Source organism: Oreochromis niloticus, linkage group LG12 (assembly GCF_001858045.2).
Source record: "Oreochromis niloticus isolate F11D_XX linkage group LG12, O_niloticus_UMD_NMBU, whole genome shotgun sequence".
NCBI lineage: Eukaryota > Metazoa > Chordata > Actinopteri > Cichliformes > Cichlidae > Oreochromis > Oreochromis niloticus.
Window position 1 is genome coordinate 36,763,357 of NC_031977.2, and position 18,058 is coordinate 36,781,414.

An 18,058-nucleotide genomic window follows, 5' to 3' on the forward strand; every position below is an offset into this window, starting at 1 on the left:
CTTTGGGTCACTGAACACATAAAAACATAAAATTCTAAAGTACTTACAAGTCATAATCTTCGTCTTCAGCTTCTCAAGTTCATCATGTTGCATCTGTATGGATTTATCTTGTTGTAAGACTTTCTCCATCTGTGCATGTAGAAATGTTGTCTTTGTATAACAGTGTGGTTTATTTGTGGCCTCACTAATTTTGTCCACAACCTCAAACATCTTTGTAATCTGCTGTTTGTCTTTGATGTTGAGAACCACATGTCTTTGTCTGAACGTCTGAAGGAGCTGCTGGATGTCTTTGTCTATACTTAATATATTTTCAGCAGCTGGATCTGTAGGATCTGAGTCCACAGTGAACAGAATCATGGTGAAGTCATTGACTCGAGAGCTGAATGTGTTCTGGATGGTCTCTAACTCTCCCTTGTCTTCATCAGTGAGGGGAGCCACAGGTAGGACCAGGATGAAGGCATGGACACCCTCAGGATCACAGAGGGAGATACACTTGAATGATTCCTCCATCACTGCCTCCTGAGGTTTTCCATACAAGGCAGGCAGCTCCACCAGGGAAACCCAACGTCCACACACCTCTCCCTGATGTTTAACACACTCTGATGAGTTGGAGACTGAATGAAGCTCAGTCTGACCTAAAATGGCCTTGGCTGCTGACGTCTTCCCTGCTCCTCTCCTCCCACACAGAACCAGGTTCAGACTGGACTTCAGATTGGGTTTAGCCTCCTCTTTTAACATTAGATATTTCCCCCAATTTTTACTCACTATCTCATTCATTTCTTCCATCAACTCTGAGGAATCTGAGAAGGAGTCTTTTCTGTCAAAATTTATGAAGTGATGCCTTTGTTTGGATTCTTCAATGAGTTTATCCACTGAGTTATTCCCTTTGTGATTATGCGTTAGGATGACGATGGAGTGATTAAAAGCATCTTGACCAAACAAGCTCAGAACCAAATTCAGAGTTTTTCTGTTCTCCTCAGTGAAATCAGAAGGTTTCACTAACAGCAGCAGGACATTTGGTCCAGGAGGACAGAGACTCACACAGCTCTTCATCTCTTTAAACAGCGCTTCCACAGGCAGGCTGAAGATGTCGGGAGTTTTTACAACTGTGAGAGGTTTCCTGTTCCACTCTCCAGAGGCAGCACCAGATTGCTTTCCTCCAAAACCTTTAGACTCTTTTTTCCCAACGAGGAGCTTTTCCAGGGCTGATTTTTTGTTCTCACTTTTTCCAAACAGCATTATCCTGAGTTCACGTGCTGCAAAAAAAAAGGTAAATTGCCTCAAAAATTCTAAAACACATATTTACGTCACATTCCATTACATAGTTTGTAATTGTTAAACATATCACTTGAGAAATAATCATTTACAAATTTGTCTTAAAACAGGTTGCTTTGTGATAGTGCTGGCAGGTACACTTTACAATATGGTTTCTTGGTCAGTTTGAAAAACCATGTCAGCTCTCTATTTAGGAGGATAAGCTCATGCAGACATTTGAAAGGCACTACCCTGATTTTGTTGGGCAGAGGTGGCAAAAGTCCAAACTTTATTTACTTAAGTAGAAGAAATGAAACAACTTCTTTACTCAAGTAAAAGTGGAAATGTACAGGATGTTAACGCTAGCCCTTTATATTATAACATATGATAACCTTGCCTTGGGGCCTCTGAAATACACCCAGAGACTACAAGTGGCACAATCAATAGGGGACCTACCATTAATAGGTGGGACTGATATGATTTAACCTCCAAAGCTATTCAGGTTTGGTTTATCTTATCAGGGTTACGAGGAAAGACACCTGGACAATTTCTAGGTAGTTAGTACTCCAGCTGGTGCAGGGGTGCAGCTGGGTAAGACCCATAGGACCAGAGATTAGGACCTTTTTATCAGAGAACCCCCCCCAAAAAAGGTTCCTCTCCAAGGGTTGTTGGCCCCGCAGATTGGCACCGGACTGTCCTTTGTCACTGATTCTGTTTATAATCTTTTGGACAGAATATCTAGGTGCATTCAAGGGCTACACACTTACTAGGTGCTGGGATCAGTGGTCTCAGGGTATAATCTCTGATTTTACCTCTGATCTTACCGAATTTCCCAAAGGAACCCACCCGAGGGATTAATAAAGTTTTATCTTATCTTATCTGATTTATGATTTTGTTGATTTTGCAAGGCACTGACTTCCAGTTTGCACTAGTGTGGTGTGACACAGTTAGGATGAGAATTAGCACTTCCAAGTCTGGAATGTCAGGAATGTCATAAGACATAAAGATTGGCCGCTAACTTTCTGTCATGGTCCGTGGGAGTGCCTGGAGGGGATTTTCCTTCTGTGGCTGCTGAGCCATCCCTTTGGGGCGGGGACTTCAGTGCTTCAACTGAGCCTCAGCTGCGAGCAATCAGCGGGAGACCTACTTCAGCTGACTCAACCGGCCCCTCCTCGCCAGTTTGTTCTACTCTTCTCGGTGGTAAATTACGCTTCCCTTCGTGGTTTTCCTTGTGCAATTTATCTCTTGGAGTAATTCCTGTCTTCCCTTTATTCAGCAGAGTTTCAACCCTGGCTTCACCTTTCTGGGACAGTCCCTGTCTCCCAGCCGGCTCGACCGCCTGCCCTCTAACCTCCACGCTTCAGCTTGAGACCCTCCAGACGCTTCCCACGGACCTCTCTCCCCTCCCCTCAGTGATCCTAACCCGGACTGGCACAGTAAGGCGAACTATTCTCCAGTTTCTAGTTATCAAGCTCTAGTTTTCTCTTCCGATTTTAACTACCTCTCCCTCTGTTACAGAATATCCTCTCGTCTCTCTGACCTCTTCTGCGTTCCTGCCACTAGCCTTTTGGGCCCCCCTTGTCATTTTTGGCCACCTTTTCAAATAAATGTCACTGTAAGTATTCCGCGCCCGTGTTTGTCTGCGTTTTTGGGTCCACTTTCCTGGGCAAACCTGTTGGTTCATGACACTTTCTGCTTCTTAATTCAGATCAAACTGAGGTTATTGTACTCGGCCCTGAAAGTCTTAGAAATATGGTATCTAAGCAGATTCTTACTCTGGATGGCATTACCTTGGCCTCCAGTAACACTGTGAGGAACCTTGGAGTCATTTTTGACCAGGACATGTCCTTCAACGCACATATTAAACAAATATGTAAGACTGCTTTCTTCCATTTGTGCAACATCTCTAAAATTAGAAATATCCTGTCTCAGAGTGACGCTGAAAAACTAGTTCATGCATTTATTACTTCCAGGCTGGACTACTGTAATTCACTATTATCAGGATGTCCTAAAAACTCCCTGAAAAGCCTTCAGCTGATCCAAAATGCTGCAGCAAGGGTCCTGACAGGGACTAGAAAGAGAGCAGATTTCTCCTGTTTTGGCTTCCCTTCATTGGCTTCCTGTTAAATCCAGAGTTGAATTCAAAATTCTGCTCCTCACATACAAGGTCTTAAATAATCAGGCCCCATCTTATCTTAATGACCTTGTAGTACCATATCACCCTATTAGAGCACTTCGCTCTCACACTGCAGGCTTACTTTTTGCTAAAGCATATAGTTAGGGCTGGACCAGGTGACCCTGAATCCTCCCTTAGTTATGCTGCAATAGACGTAGGCTGCCGGGGATTCCCATGATGCACTGGGTGTTTCCTTTCCAGTCACCTTTCTCACTCACTATGTGTTAACAGACCTCTCTGCATCGAATCATATCTGTTATTAACCTCTGTCTCTCTTCCACAGCATGTCTTTATCCTGTCTTCCTTCTCTCTCCCCAACCAATCACAGCAGATGGCCCCGCCCCTCCCTGAGCCTGGTGCTGTCGGAGGTTTCTTCCTGTTAAAAGGGAGTTTTTCCTTCCCACTGTCGCCAAAGTGCTTGCTCATAGGGGGTCATATGATTGTTGGGTTTTTCTCTGTATGTATTATTGTAGATTCTACTCTACAATATAAAGTGCCTTGAGGCGACTGTTGTGATTTGGCGCTATATAAATAAAATTGAATTGAAATGAATTAATCCCTCCAGTATGTTATGGTCTGGGGCCTCCTCCTGATAGTAAATGTCCAGAACCCCTTACCAGGAGGTGCCCAGGAGGCATTCTAGTCATATGGTGAACCACATCAGTTTTTCTCCTTTTGATATGGAGGAATAAGAGCTCTAGTCTGAACCTCTTAAATGACGAAGTGTTATCAGCCATGGCTACCAAAACTGAAAGGAGGACTCAAGTGCACACGAAACACAAACGGCAATAACGGTTTTAAGTTCTTTATGTCACTCAAATGGAAAGCAGGGCTGTGCCACGAGGGTATCCAGGTAAGTGGTGAAAGGAGGCTGGAGTGAATAATCCATTCAGTGGCTTGGGAATAAGTCACTGAAACTGGGAGACAAATGTTAAGATGTGTCCCAGCCCATGTCACACCAGGACTCAGAAGAAAACACAACAGTCAACTAACAAACCGTTATGGGCCATAACACCAAGATCCTCATCTTATCTCTTAAAACTGAACCCAGACAGAGGAACTTCATTTCCTCTGCTAATTCTTTGGTCACTAGCCACAACTCATAACCGTAGATGAAGATAGGAACATGGACTGAGCACTAAAATCAACAGCGTCACTTTCTTGGTCAGTTCTCTCTTTACCACAGAGCCATACAATATTCTTATTAATGCAGATGACGCTCTAATCGAGGGGTGTCCAACTCCAGGTCTCAAGGGCTGTTGTCCTGCAGGTTTTAGATCTCACCCTGCCTCAACACACCTGAATCAAATGATTATTTCATTACCAGGCCTCTGGAGAACATCAAGACATGTTGAGCAGGTAATTCAGCCATTTGAATCAGCTGTGTTGGATCAAGGACACATCTAAAACCTGCAGGACACCGGCCCTCGAGGCCTGGAGTTGGAAACCCCTCCTCTAATCCTTCTTCCAATGTCATCTAACTCGTGAACAAGATGCAGAGAAATTTTTCAATTAAATTTTATTTACACAGCGCCAAATCACAGCAACAGTCGCCTCAAGGCGCTTTATATTGTACAGTAGATACAGAGAAAAACCCAACAATCATATGACCCCCTATGAGCAAGCACTTTGGCGACAGTGGGAAGGAAAAACTCCCTTTTAACAGGAAGAAACCTCCGACAGCACCAGGCTCAGGGAGGGGCGGGGCCATCTGCTGTGATTGGTTGGGGAGAGAGAAGGAAGACAGGATAAAGACATGCTGTGGAAGAGAGACAGAGATTAATAACAGATATGATTCGATGCAGAGAGGTCTATTAACACATAGTGAGTGAGAAAGGTGACTGGAAAGGAAAAACTCAATGCATCATGGGAATCCCCGGCAGCCTACGTCTATTGCAGCATAACTAAGGGAGGATTCAGGGTCACCTGGTCCAGCCCTAACTATATGCTTTAGCAAAAAGGAAAGTTTGAAGCCTAATCTTGAAAGTAGAGATAGTGTCTGTCTCCTGAATCCAAACTGGAAGCTGGTTCCACAGAAGAGGGGCCTGAAAACTGAAGGCTCTGCCTCCCATTCTACTTTTAAATACTCTAGGAACAACAAGTAAGCCTGCAGTGTGAGAGCGAAGTGCTCTAATAGGGTGATATGGTACTACAAGGTCATTAAGATAAGATGGGGCCTGATTATTTAAGACCTTGTATGTGAGGAGCAGGATTTTGAATTCTGGATTTAACAGGAAGCCAATGAAGGGAAGCCAAAACAGGAGAAATCTGCTCTCTCTTTCTAGTCCCTGTCAGGACTCTTGCTGCAGCATTTTGGATTAACTGAAGGCTTTTCAGGGAGTTTTTAGGACATCCTGATAATAAAGAATTACAGTCGTCCAGCCTGGAAGTAATAAATGCATGAACTAGTTTTTCAGCGTCACTCTGAGACAGGATATTTCTAACTTTAGAGATGTTGCACAAATGGAAGAAAGCAGTCTTACATATTTGTTTAATATGTGCATTGAAGGACATGTCCTGGTCAAAAATGACTCCAAGGTTCCTCACAGCATTACTGGAGGCCAAGGTAATGCCATCCAGAGTAAGAATCTGCTTAGATACCATATTTCTAAGATTTTCAGATTAAAATCTGGTTGGCTGATGGCTGACAACACAGGAAGGAAATGTCATTGTAGGATTAGTAGAGCTTTAACTGTCCCTTCCTAAATTATATAGCTTTTGGCATTATAACTAATACTTTACATGAAATGGTTTTTATTTTACTCATGATACATCAATGTTGTTAGTTCAACTTACAGTCCTTGATGTCAGAGCTGCTATCTTCTGGTTTCTTGAAATCCTCTGCAAAAATACAAAGAACTCAAGTAACACCTGTAACACCAAGGGATTTTCCACATTTAAGTGTTGAAGGATACTTCAACACTTAAATGTGGAAAATCCCTTGGTGTTACAGGAATGTGCCATGAGGTCTCTACTTCTGATATGCCAAGTAATTAGTGTAATTGACTGAACACAATTCATACCATCTCAATTAAATTTAAAGATTGGACCCTGAGCCGGTGAGAAAAGACTAGAAGCAGAGATTTTATCCCAAGTTGTTTTTGGTTGTTTCATGTACTATATCAGCTTGACCCCAATTTTAAAAAGTTCTGATCATCTTCAAAGATGGAGCAATATTCCACAGTAACATGACATCTTTATTCTGCACATCCCAGTATCACTAACAATACCATGACTCTAATTCTTGTTCCTAAGTGGTCACTGGGGAAACTAAAGAAATCCAAATTTTGATTTCAAAACTAACCAAGAAAGTATCTCAGCATATCACTGTCTCTCTGAGTGGAGCATTGACAAGCATGCCTTCCTCAATACAGCTTCTTTGTGTTTCTTGTTGTGGGCAAGAAGCCATTATGTCAGGAGTTTTTGTTATCTTGCTTTCTTTTCCTACTTCGTGTGGGTTGACTAATTATACAATTCAGCCTGGACTGTGCGCATGTTCCTGATTGCCTGGTGGATAAGGGGGCTATTTAAGGCCATGGTGGAGAGTTTGTCATCGCTCAGTTGTTGAACTGCACCCATTAGTGAAACCCTGCCTGTCATCTCACTGTGCTTTTGTGACATCTCCCTTTGCTGTGGATCGACTGACCACCCTCTCTGTGCAGAGGTTTTGCATCCCGTCCCTGGTGTGGTGAGCCTGTAATCCTTGAGAGGACTGTAAAAATTGCACGATCTGATATCGTCGTGTTGGTGTTGTTCCCAGATCATCATACTAAATGTTGTTCCAGGATCAACATTGCAAGTGACCAATCAGAATGTTGTGACGTCATACTTTTGCGACTTTGGGAAAAACCGCCGTAAAACAAAACACTGTACTTAAGCTGCGAGAAACCGCTTCTGTCCACCGATCAACGGACCCTGACCCTGACCCTTTAATAAACGGTAAGCAGAATTGATATTGTCCTTGCAACATTGGAATTTCATAAATGCACCAATGGCTTGGCGTGCAAAAGAATAACGTCACAACAATGTGATTGGTCACTTGCAATGTTGAACCTGGAACAACATTTTCATGATGATCTCGGAACAACACCAACACGACGATATCAGATCATCCGTAAAAATTGGACACCTTGGACCCCTTTGCACCTCCATTCAGAAGACCTTTCCCCTTGCACATTGCCACCTCATTGTATATTGATTCACTCACTGCAAATAAACACACCGAACAGTGCTTCCGAGTCTGTGATTGAGTTCACCTGCCGTGATCTACATGGCACATTACATGAAATTGTGAGGAAACATTAGACTTCTTCAGGCTCCTCATGAAGTGCTGCATCTGCTGGGTCCATATGTCATGGTGCGGAGTCTGTGGCCTCTGTGTGTATGTTTAAGTTTATTACTCTTCTGTGGTTTTGATTATTTTGGGTTGTTTTTTTATGATTATCCCTAGTGTTTTGTGTCCTTTGTAATTCTGTTCCACGCTTCACGTTCCTATGTTCTGTCTCCCCAGTCTGTGTTAAGTTTGCGTGTGTGGAGTTCAGTCGGTGTGGTTCCTGTTTTATTTTGAAGGTCCGTGTCTCTTGTCAGTGTTTCTATTTCCTCTTCCCCTTGTCTCGTTATGTCCAATTAATCCCTGCTGTGTTTTCCATTCCCTGATTGCCCTGTGTGTATTTAAGTCCTGTGTTTTGTGGTGTGCATTGCGGGTTTGTCTGTGTTGTTCCCCTGCATCTCTGTTTTTGTCCCAAGGTTTCAGGTTTGTTTTATTCTTAGTTTTCCCAGTTTAGGTTTTGTAAGTTCTGTTCTCGCCACCCTCGCCTTTTGTTGTATGTTATCCTCCTCAATAAAGCTCACTCACATCAGCAGTGCCTGCATCTTGGGTCCTTTAATAATTCCCACACAGCTTGCCTCGCAAACTGTGACACCATCAGATCTCATTGTTCTGTCAGTTTGTTTTGTAATAACTTCCAAGATTTGGAAAACATGAAATTACTTTTTGCCAACTAAAGGCAAAAACACAAAATTACACAGCTATACACATACAACACGACCACATGCAAAACAGTCCAGGACTATAAATACACACGGGGGTAATAGGTAAGTGGAAACAGGGCTGAAACAAATCAGGACAATCAAAAGGAAGTAAAACTTAAGACATCAGGGATAATAAGTAAAAAATATATATATCAGGAAATTATCAACATGACTAAGCAAGAAAAAAAATCCCACCATCCTCCTCTGTCACCTCAACCCCTCTGTCCTGGTTCACTCCATTAATCTTCTCAGAGGTCTTTCTCTTTCCTCCTGCCTGGCAGCTTCATCTCCAACATCCTTTGTCTAGTAAATCCAATAAATCCACTGTCCTTTATCTGCACACATCACAACCATCTAAGCCTCTCTAATCCTGCTCACTCCCAGTGAACATCTTAACATCTTACTCTCGGCCTCCTGTTGAGGTCAAGAACCCACTGTGTCCTCTTTCCTCCACTCTTATATTTCACTCTATGTTCCTCCTTATTCCTAAAGTTCATATTCAAAAACCCACCCACAGAATGCCACAAGCCCAGATAAATGGGGAGGGTTGCATTACAAAGGGCATTTGCTTTTTTGGCAAAATCAGACATGATAAAAAAATTAGAAAAGTGAGCAAACTGAAAATATTTAATAGTAACAAAACTGCACAGCAAAACCCACAGACCCTGACTGCTTTGAATTGATGGATAGATTTAGAACACATATACTGTCAGAATATCTCCACTGCATGGAAGAAAAAAACTGTTAACACTTGTTGCTCCCACACTAGGTGGGAAGTGAAGCATTGTGCTGGATTAGCTTGTAAGTTGTTGTTGTCTATCAAGGGCAGGTAGAGCCACAGCTGTTGGACTTGCTGGTATGAGAAACACTCGCTGGTGGTGTTAGTCTTTGAATGTTAAGTTGACAGCCCACACAAAGGACATGCATTAGCTGGGCATGTGAAGACACAGTAGCCTTCAAGCAGCTTTCAGTTATTTATTTTTTTTATTTACATTCATTCTTTCAGCAAGTGAAGCGACTGGAAATGAAGAAGTGACTATATCGGCAGAACAGGGCGACATGTACTGTGAGCATGTTGGATATGTCTATCAGCCAACGTTGCTCCTAAAACCAGCAGCACAGTGTGATCATGGCAGTTGGATGATGCTCCACCCTGCTGCTGCACCTGTTTGTTGTTTACTTTCACTTCAAATACCTGAACTGATGTTACAGTTACTCTCTAAATCTGTGACATATTTGGACAGTGTGAGTGCAAAATCCTCACTGCTGAGCAATAAGATGTGAGTGGACTCACCAGCTGTTTTGGTTGCCATGATGTCACTTTTCTGAAAAGACCGGGGGATGAACTGGAAGGAAAAAAATGCATTTTAGCTTCTTTGAATCACACAACATGTGATGGTAGGTGGACAAAGGGGCTGTAAGCATGAATGGTTCAAATGCAACGGCACAAAGAAAGAGAAGTTTTCTATTGTGATGTTGGTCGTTTTATGCGATACTTCAGTTGGTCTCCTGTTGGTCACCATGTAGAGTATGTTTTATACAAACTGGGAGGTGCGGGGGGTCAAGTGTAACCAATTACATTTAGACCATTAAGACATCGTGAGTAACGGCGGAAAGAAGGTTCACATCTTTCACAATTTCATTTTTCAAAGAAATTAAAGTCTTTTTAAAGACTGATCAACCAGATTTATCCTGAGCAAAAGACTGAAGAATCAGGGGACCTCAGTCTGAATACATGTAGAAGTGTTTTATACACATGAATGATTTATTCCACGTTCTCAACCTCAGAGATCATTTCTGATTTCAGGAAGCTTTCTGTGCACAAGAAGATATTACTTGAATGAGTTTTAATTAAAGAATATTTTGATGGATCCACTCATGTGTGCTGCATTCAAGTGCATAATTGGACCAAGATTGTTCCAAACAGTCGGACAGAAACGACCATAGACCACATCACCTGGATCATAATCACATTCACATCTTGCTACAAGGATTAATTTAGCAAAGGCTTCTGAGAATGATGATTAGATGAGATCACGAGAGTCTGAAAACTCCAGAAAGTGAAACACGATCTGAGTGTGGGCGGTACAATCTGCAACAAAGAGAATACCAGGACCTGTTCCAGCCTGCTGGGTACAGGTGAGCAGCTGCAAATAAGGTGTGTGTGTGTGTGTGTGTGTGTGTGTGTGTGTGTGAGTGAGGGGGGTCTTATGGTAGTTTCAGTAGAGAGATTAAAATTTTCATATAGATAAAATATTAAAATATTCCTCTCCACTCAACTGTCTCACCCTCCACTTTACATGCAATATTTCTGTTGGCTCAGGTTAAATTATTTATATCATCATATGTTATATGAGAAATAACCTAATTTTCATGTATCTGCTCATTATCATAATATTATAAATTATAGTTCTGCATTATAACACACAGTTTCACTCTCTGCAGCCAAAAAGAAAAGATGTAAATGAGGAAAAATTGAGAGTATATTAAAGGCAGTAACGATCAAAATGAAACTATCATTAACAAAGAGAATCACAACACACCTCACAGCACAAACACAGCTAACAAAGGTGAAGCAGACCTGCAGAGAATCCAAACCATGAAAAAACATTTAGTGATGAGTTTAACTGTTGAGAAAAAACAGCAGATAAATTTGTGCTTTACCTGTTCGTCGTCCTCTGAGTTCACAGGTGAGACATGGCGCCTGCTTCTTTGTTTGGTTGCACCTCTGATGACAGCATGAAGGCGGGCTTTACACTGCCCAACCAATCAGAAGTTAGAAACACTGCTCATGTTTTCTCTGAGCCTTATTTTCTTCACTTTTGATTGGGTGGGAACAACCACCCACCCACACTCTGTGTGCTGGTGTTTGGGTGGGGTGAGCCTACTCGACACAAATTTATGCTTTATATTTTTATATTTGTACAGATTTGTGTCGACGTTCAGAGGCTGGATCCATGCAGGACAGATGACAAAACATCTGCATCGGTGCGCCTTCATGTTTGTCGTCTCGTTGCACCGTTGTTCTGTACGACATCCTGATGTGTTGTCGGCCTGATGTTCATTGTTTAAAGCAGGGGCGATTTTAGCCCATTTTTGGGGGTGCTTCAGCACCCCCAAAATGAATCAAAGCACCCCCAAAGATTTCTTACTTTTTTTGGACAATATTTGCTGTCTGTGTGACACACTGCTAAAAATATAAAAACCATACAGTACTTGGTTGAAACATAACATTTTAACAACAAAAGTATAGATAACACCCCCCCTCCCAAAATGGTTTGTTCCAGCTCGGCTCTCCCTTACTCTGGCTCTAGCTCTGTTGCTGCCAGAGCGGCAGCAGACGCAGCGGAGCGGAGGTGTAACGGTGCGTTCACACCGAACGCGATAGAGGCGGCCAGAGCGTCAGGTTTACATGTAAAGTCAATGGAAAGAGGCTGATGACACGCGATTGCGCGTCCGGCGAAAATTCTGAAGCAGATTTGCGTCGCGAAAACGCCAAAACGCCTGAAACGCGCGTCAGTGTAGCGCGTCTGGCGCGTTTGACTCGCGGAAAAAACCACGCGCGTGAGTTTTTGTGTTGCATTTTGTGCATACGCGTCTTTCGCCTCTACCGCTCGAGTTGGAAAAATTTGAACTCCAGCGTCAAGTCGCGCCGCGTCAACCAATCAGGAGCCTGGTGACGTGGCTGTAACCAGGTCAAAGGGGCAGATCAAACCAAAGCCCTTCATTCTTCATTCAGTATGGAGGAAAAACTCATCAACGCAGTGGCTAATCGTCCAGAACTATACGATGCTAGCTGCTACTTCTACCGGGACAGGAATAAAAAGGACCGAGCTTGGAGGCACAGAAGTGAGGAGATCGGGCAACCTGGTAAGTTCATTTGTTCTTCTTTTTAATTTTCAGACTGACCCGATGAAGCCGCGCTAAAGCTAGCAAGCCCGCCTACTGTCCCGCTATTTTCCCACTGATGTACAAATACCGTTCTGGTTTTATGCATGTTGTCATATAGGAATATATTGTTTATTAATAAACAGCACACAGTGGTCCCGCTCATCCGTCACTGCCTCGCTTTTTCGCTGATTTTTCATTGCACCGTACAGCATTGCATTCTGCAGCCTGATTGACAAATCTCCTCCGTGTCGTGTCTCCTGCGCTTGCCAAATTGATCATGTTTGGTTTTGATAACCATCACGTCCAATAGAAAAAACAGCACAAAAACACTCATAACTATGACCCTCATTCGGAAATAGACACCTGCACCGGGAGGAAAGGAAAAGGCGCACGAAAGTGGCAGGCAGATGAAGACAAAACGCGGCATAAAAATACTTTTACGTTTTGCAGTCTACAAAGGTTTGCACTTTGAGAATCAACTTGTGAGAACTGTGACTAATGTTCATGTGTGTGGGGAAAAAAGTGTATAAAGTGCGTGGCGAGGGGCTAGTTATTCTGAGAACCCCTGCTGCAATAAAACAGGGACCACTGTATATACTTTCTCTATGATTATTGTATTCAACCTGTTAACAGTTAATATTGTCTTGATAGAACCAACTGATTCTGCTGCAGAGCATCCCGTTGCTTCTCCTGGCTCCCCAGTCCCTGAGCTCCTGCTGCTGCACCCACAGGTATGTACAGCAAGCACTGATAGCTCTTTACTCGGTGTGGGATTGCCTTGTGATCACCTTTACTAAATATCTACAACTAATCTGATTATATCCTGTTTTGTTTTTTCAATGTTGAAATTAAAATCTAGTAGCAGCCTTCTCATTTCTTTGTGTTTTGTGCTGTGTTTTACACGCCCAGAGAGGAGGACAGCTCCGAGGCAGATGAGGGACGGGTCCCAGGACGGTCCATCGGCAGTGGAGCTGGCCATCCTGGTGTCCCTGAAGAGGCCACGCCAGTCTGCAATGGAGCATTTCCTCCTCAGCCTTGTTCCTGCTCTGGAGAGCAGCTGGGTCCTTTTTATTCCTGTCTGTCTGTAAATACTTATCTTTTATATATTTATGTTTAATGTTTTTCTGTTTGAGAATTTTAATATTATTTCAAATAAATTTTTATAATGACTAATGTCTCAGTTCTACTACACAGCAAATGTTGGCACACGACTTGACACATGTAGAATTTATTTCATATTACACTAATGACAGAATATACTAATACAGTGGGATGCAAAGGTTTGGGCAACCTTGTTAATAGCCATTATTTTCCTGTATAAATCGTTAGTTGTTACAATAAAAAATGTCAGTTAAATATATCATACAGGAGACACACACAGTGATATTTGAGAAGTGAAAAGAAGTTTACTGGATTTACAAAAAGTGTGCAATAATTGTTTAAACAAAATCAAGCAGGTGCATAAATTTGGGCACCACAAAAAAAGAAATGAAATAAATATTTAGTGTATATCAATGTGTGTGTCTCCTATGTGATATATGGGGGGCCTTTGTCTGGACGTGCTTCCCATCCAGAGCTCCACAGCAGAGAGGGAAGTTCCAGCGCTCCTGGAATCCCTCTGTGATGGACCGCCAGTCTCCAGGTGAAGGCACAGCCATGAAGTCGCCCACTAGACAGTCCCAGATGGCCGTCGCTACCTGGGGGGTGATCTGGCACACCGTGGACACACCGACTCTGAAACTGAACGCGATGGTCCTGAAGGAGTCCCCGGTGGCAAGGAACCTGGACAAAAGTGTTCAAAATTAGTATTATGTGTACTGCAGTTACAAAATACATTATTCAAATTCCAAAATACTTTTGTGATGTCAGATTTAAATTACAAAACATAAATCTTACATAAAACATTTTCTAATTATAAGGATAATTACATAATATATATTAGATATAATATAAAACAGTCAGTTGTGTTTTGTTTTAACTTTACCATATCATAATTTGATTGGTAGCAACTTTTACCACTACAGTGAGCCAATCACTCATAATTCCTAAACATGTAAATCAGGCAGGAATGAAGTAAGACATTAATAGAAATAAAGAGTTGTATGTTGACATGTAGCCCTTTCCTTGCTTAAATCATTAATATTTTTGAAAAATTAATCTGTGATAAGACATAGCTTATCAAGATAGAACCATATAACTAAAGATGAACCAAACTGTTCACAATTTTATCTACCTCTCAGTTTAAAGAAAGGCTGGTGACCCCTGTTATAGAGTCTGACAGCTGCGAGGATTACATACAAATATTCATCTATACCAGAATTAAACCAGGTGTAAATAAGGAGTGAGTATCACTACAAAGATTAACCCACAGTGGCCCTTGTACCAGTTTGATATCAGCAAACACAGAGAGCATACACTGATAGACACCACAGCCATGCTATCAATGCAAACACTGATAACAGCATAAATTGAATTAAATCGGGACTTGATGAGACCTTTCAAGCATCACTAGAAATATTATAAACAGTCGTCTCCATACCACAGTTTGCTATCAGTAAACACCGACGGCATTCATTGATAGCATAGCACATCCATGTTAGCAGTGTATAAACGATAGTTTAGCATATTAGCACAGGTATCAATAAAGGACTACCGTATTAAACACTTTTACTAACCGCAGGCAGATGGACAGGCGCTCTGCAGGTGGGATTGAGCGCCTGTAGTTGGTGTCTAGGCGGGCGATGCTTGGACCAACGCGGGACAGCAGGTCCTCAAACTGGGCGAGGGAAAGACGGCGATATCGCTGAAATCGGCTGTCATCCAGGCGCAGCTCCTGGAGCAAGTGGTGAAACTCACCAAACTGCTCACCCGTCTGGAGGACTTGATGGACCCAGGTACGGCGAGGACGTCCTTAACGCTGCTGCTCTGCTCTCCACAGTAAATAGAAACGCTAGCTCGACAGCTGCCGTCTAGCAAAGATACTGTCTGGCACAACTTCCTCCCACATCCCTCCCACATTTCCGGTTCACGCGCGTCAAAATATGCAATTTTGACGCGCGATGGATTTTTCTTGGACACGCGTTCGAGGTGCGAATGTGCACGCGTCAAATTAGGGGCGTTTGGGGCGTTTTCGCTCGCGCCTATCGCGTTCGGTGTGAACACACCGTAAGTGCCTGGCTTAAAACAGGACATATTAGCTGCATTTAACCTTCAGTTACTCTTTATATAGTTAGGTAGCAGTCAGGCCATGTTTCTTTTTAGCTGAAAAACATTACACCAGGTAACCTGCAGTGTTGAAAACATGTTTTCCGACAATGTTTGCTGCCCTACAATCCGTCCTACTCTGTAGTAAAATCAGTGACATTTGACCGTCCTGTTGCTCCCATTGAAATTTATATAGCATATTTAAAATCTAAAACTAAAAATTGTCCGTAGCCTACTGTTGTTACCACTGTCCTGTTTGAAATGGATACTAACTAGCTAACTGACTGAATGCCCATTAACCTTAAAACTACGGTTGTGTGTGTGTGTGTGTGTGTGTGTGTGTGTGTGTTTGTGTACAGAGAGACAGCCAGGTTCATAAGGGATATAAGGAAGTTTTTTCAAAAAAAGGAGCAACATTCAGGTAAAAGTGTAAAAACAAATGATCCATCAATAAAGGATAATGTTGGATCAGTGTTTCAATATTTATATCTTTTATTAGATGTTCATGTGGTTTGGTTATTTGCCTTTTGGTTGAAAGTACACTGAGAGAGGACTTTTTGTTAGTGATCTTAATAGTATTTTTTCATATTAATGTAATTTTTCATCTAATTGAATCCAATCTATTTGTGTATGATTGTCAGTCCAAAGAGGGAGAGAGGAAAGAGGGAACGTCAGGAGAAAGTACAAGGTCAGGAAGAAGCAGGTAAGAAAACAGACAGGGAACAGTGACAGGCAAAACAGAAACTATTAAACTGACAAAGAGAAAAAACCTGATTTTACTCACACAGTCAGGAAGTTGTGTCCTCCCTATATTAAAGCTGCTATACAGAAGCTGCAAAACAAACTGGGTTGAAACATTTTTGACCCTCTTTAACAACATTCCAACATTATCATTGATTGGGGAGATTAAAATTAATGATATATTTTTATGTGGTTCAGCCACAACTCTACTAAAACCTCAGCCAGTAATAGGTGGGCCAACTTTTGGACTGTCCAGTTGTCTGTATGACTGTCGCAGTACAGTATCAGAAAGTGCCAAACAGCCCTGGTGGAGTGAGGAGCTGTAGAGAGAAGCAGATGCTCTGTTTATATTCTAAAAGTGTTTTAAGCTTGTTTCAAAGATTCTGTACAGCAGCTTTAAATGTTTTCCAAAAGCACACATACACTTATCAGTGTTTCTCAAACTTTTTACAGTGTGTACCACCTGAGAAAAATGTCAAGCTCTCCCAAGCACCACTATGAAAGCATGAAACTCATAAATCTTACAACACAAAATTAGTATTATTAAATTAGTAAAATTAGTATCTGCAGTAAAGATTTTTATTTGTAATAATTTATTCTGTTTTGGGAGTGTTTTTTATGTATCTGTATTATATTATACATACACATTAAAAGTGAATCTCTGTCCAAATGCACTCAGTTTACTTCTTACTCACTATGAGCATCATTCATTATTCTCCTCCAGTAATTAAGGTTAGGATATGTATTTTTTTTTTATCCCAATCCATTCTTCTTTTGCAGCATTTAAATAACCTTGATCAGATTTGATGGTTTTGTTACAGACTTTTCAAAAAAAGTGTTTTGCCTTTCTTTCTCAAATGTGGGATTAAATTGTGTTAAAATGTACAAAACAGTGATGTCATGTTTTGAGACGAGGACCCAGGCACAGAGAGACTTGTTGAATTTCAGAATCTTATGATTTAAGAAAGAAATTTGCAGACTTGCACAGAGATGGTAAATTATGATGACTGATAACGGAGATGAAGACAACAGACGATGAGGACAGGGAGGAACAGGGGTTTAAATGCACCAAGGAGACAGTCAGAGAGAACTTGGGACAACTGGAGACATTTAAGGATGCAGGGACTGACAGAGACAGGGAAGAAGTCTCATCGTGACGTGTAAAGTTTATCTTGCCTGGCTGGGCAGCTCTCTGGGTGCTCAGCACCCCCAAAGCTCTGATCCTAGAATCGCCCCTGGTTTAAAGTTTAAAAGAATACATTTGTCCTCTGTCACTTTAATGCAGCGTGCATTGTGGTTGTGTGAGAAGCCGAGAGCATGAAATGTAATAACTCCACAGACGACAGCTAATCTGTCAGAAAGGAAAAGGAATCCAGGGCCTGTTCCAGCCTGCTGTGTTAGGAACGACGGTTACAAATAAACGTGTGAGACAAAGATCGTCACAAGAAAAATGTGAGTGTGCGTGAGTCAAGCAGCCTGTTACAGTTGCTCCTGCTTTTTCTCTTCAGTTTAACTTTTACTTACTTATTTCTTTGTCCTTTACTTTATAGTTGGAGTGTTGAACTCTGTAACATATTGAATTATTTAAATAGTTTAGTCTGTTACTGTCTAGGTGCAACTGTAATCCACATAATTTCCTTTGGGATTAATAAAGTATTCTGAAACACACAAAACAAAATCATCAAACAGCACTCACACTCACAACCCTTGACACTCATGCCCATGAAGAGTGGATGGCAACTTCTGACCACAGTCTGTGTA

General features: G+C 41.9%; 1 protein-coding gene and 2 long non-coding RNA genes across 11 annotated transcripts in view; 2 read left to right on the forward strand and 1 right to left on the reverse strand.

Annotated features, from left to right (window-relative positions):
- Window positions 1–11,228, reverse strand: part of LOC100703505 (GTPase IMAP family member 8) — a 51,504-nt gene extending 40,276 nt beyond the window's left edge. The window contains exons 1-5 of one of the 8 annotated variants that reach the window (XM_019365411.2): window positions 11,126–11,228; window positions 11,005–11,042; window positions 9,756–9,807; window positions 6,227–6,271; window positions 48–1,256 (exon numbers count right to left, since the gene is read on the reverse strand). In XM_019365411.2, the coding sequence (XP_019220956.1) occupies window positions 48–1,256; window positions 6,227–6,271; window positions 9,756–9,774 (1,273 nt within the window). In that variant the 5' untranslated portion in view covers window positions 9,775–9,807; window positions 11,005–11,042; window positions 11,126–11,228. Of the gene's footprint in view, window positions 1–47; window positions 1,257–6,226; window positions 6,272–9,755; window positions 9,808–10,985; window positions 11,043–11,125 lie in introns of all 8 variants that reach the window. The other 7 variants (XM_019365423.1, XM_019365414.2, XM_019365416.2 and 4 more) reach the window with 7 other exon arrangements.
- On the forward strand, window positions 1,264–3,761 carry LOC106097499 (uncharacterized). Of its 2 annotated transcripts, XR_003213191.1 has the most exons (4): window positions 1,264–2,454; window positions 2,531–2,690; window positions 2,773–2,869; window positions 3,714–3,761. It is a non-coding gene; the product is annotated as an uncharacterized LOC106097499 (long non-coding RNA). The 2 variants fall into 2 exon arrangements; XR_001223726.3 differs by lacking the exon at window positions 3,714–3,761 and having other exon boundaries at window positions 1,268–2,454; window positions 2,773–2,998.
- Window positions 11,229–12,091: 863 nt separating the features above from the next.
- LOC112841860 (uncharacterized) lies at window positions 12,092–13,225 on the forward strand. The gene is made up of 2 exons (XR_003213271.1): window positions 12,092–12,331; window positions 13,004–13,225. It is a non-coding gene; the product is annotated as an uncharacterized LOC112841860 (long non-coding RNA).
- The last annotated feature ends 4,833 nt before the right edge of the window (window positions 13,226–18,058 follow it).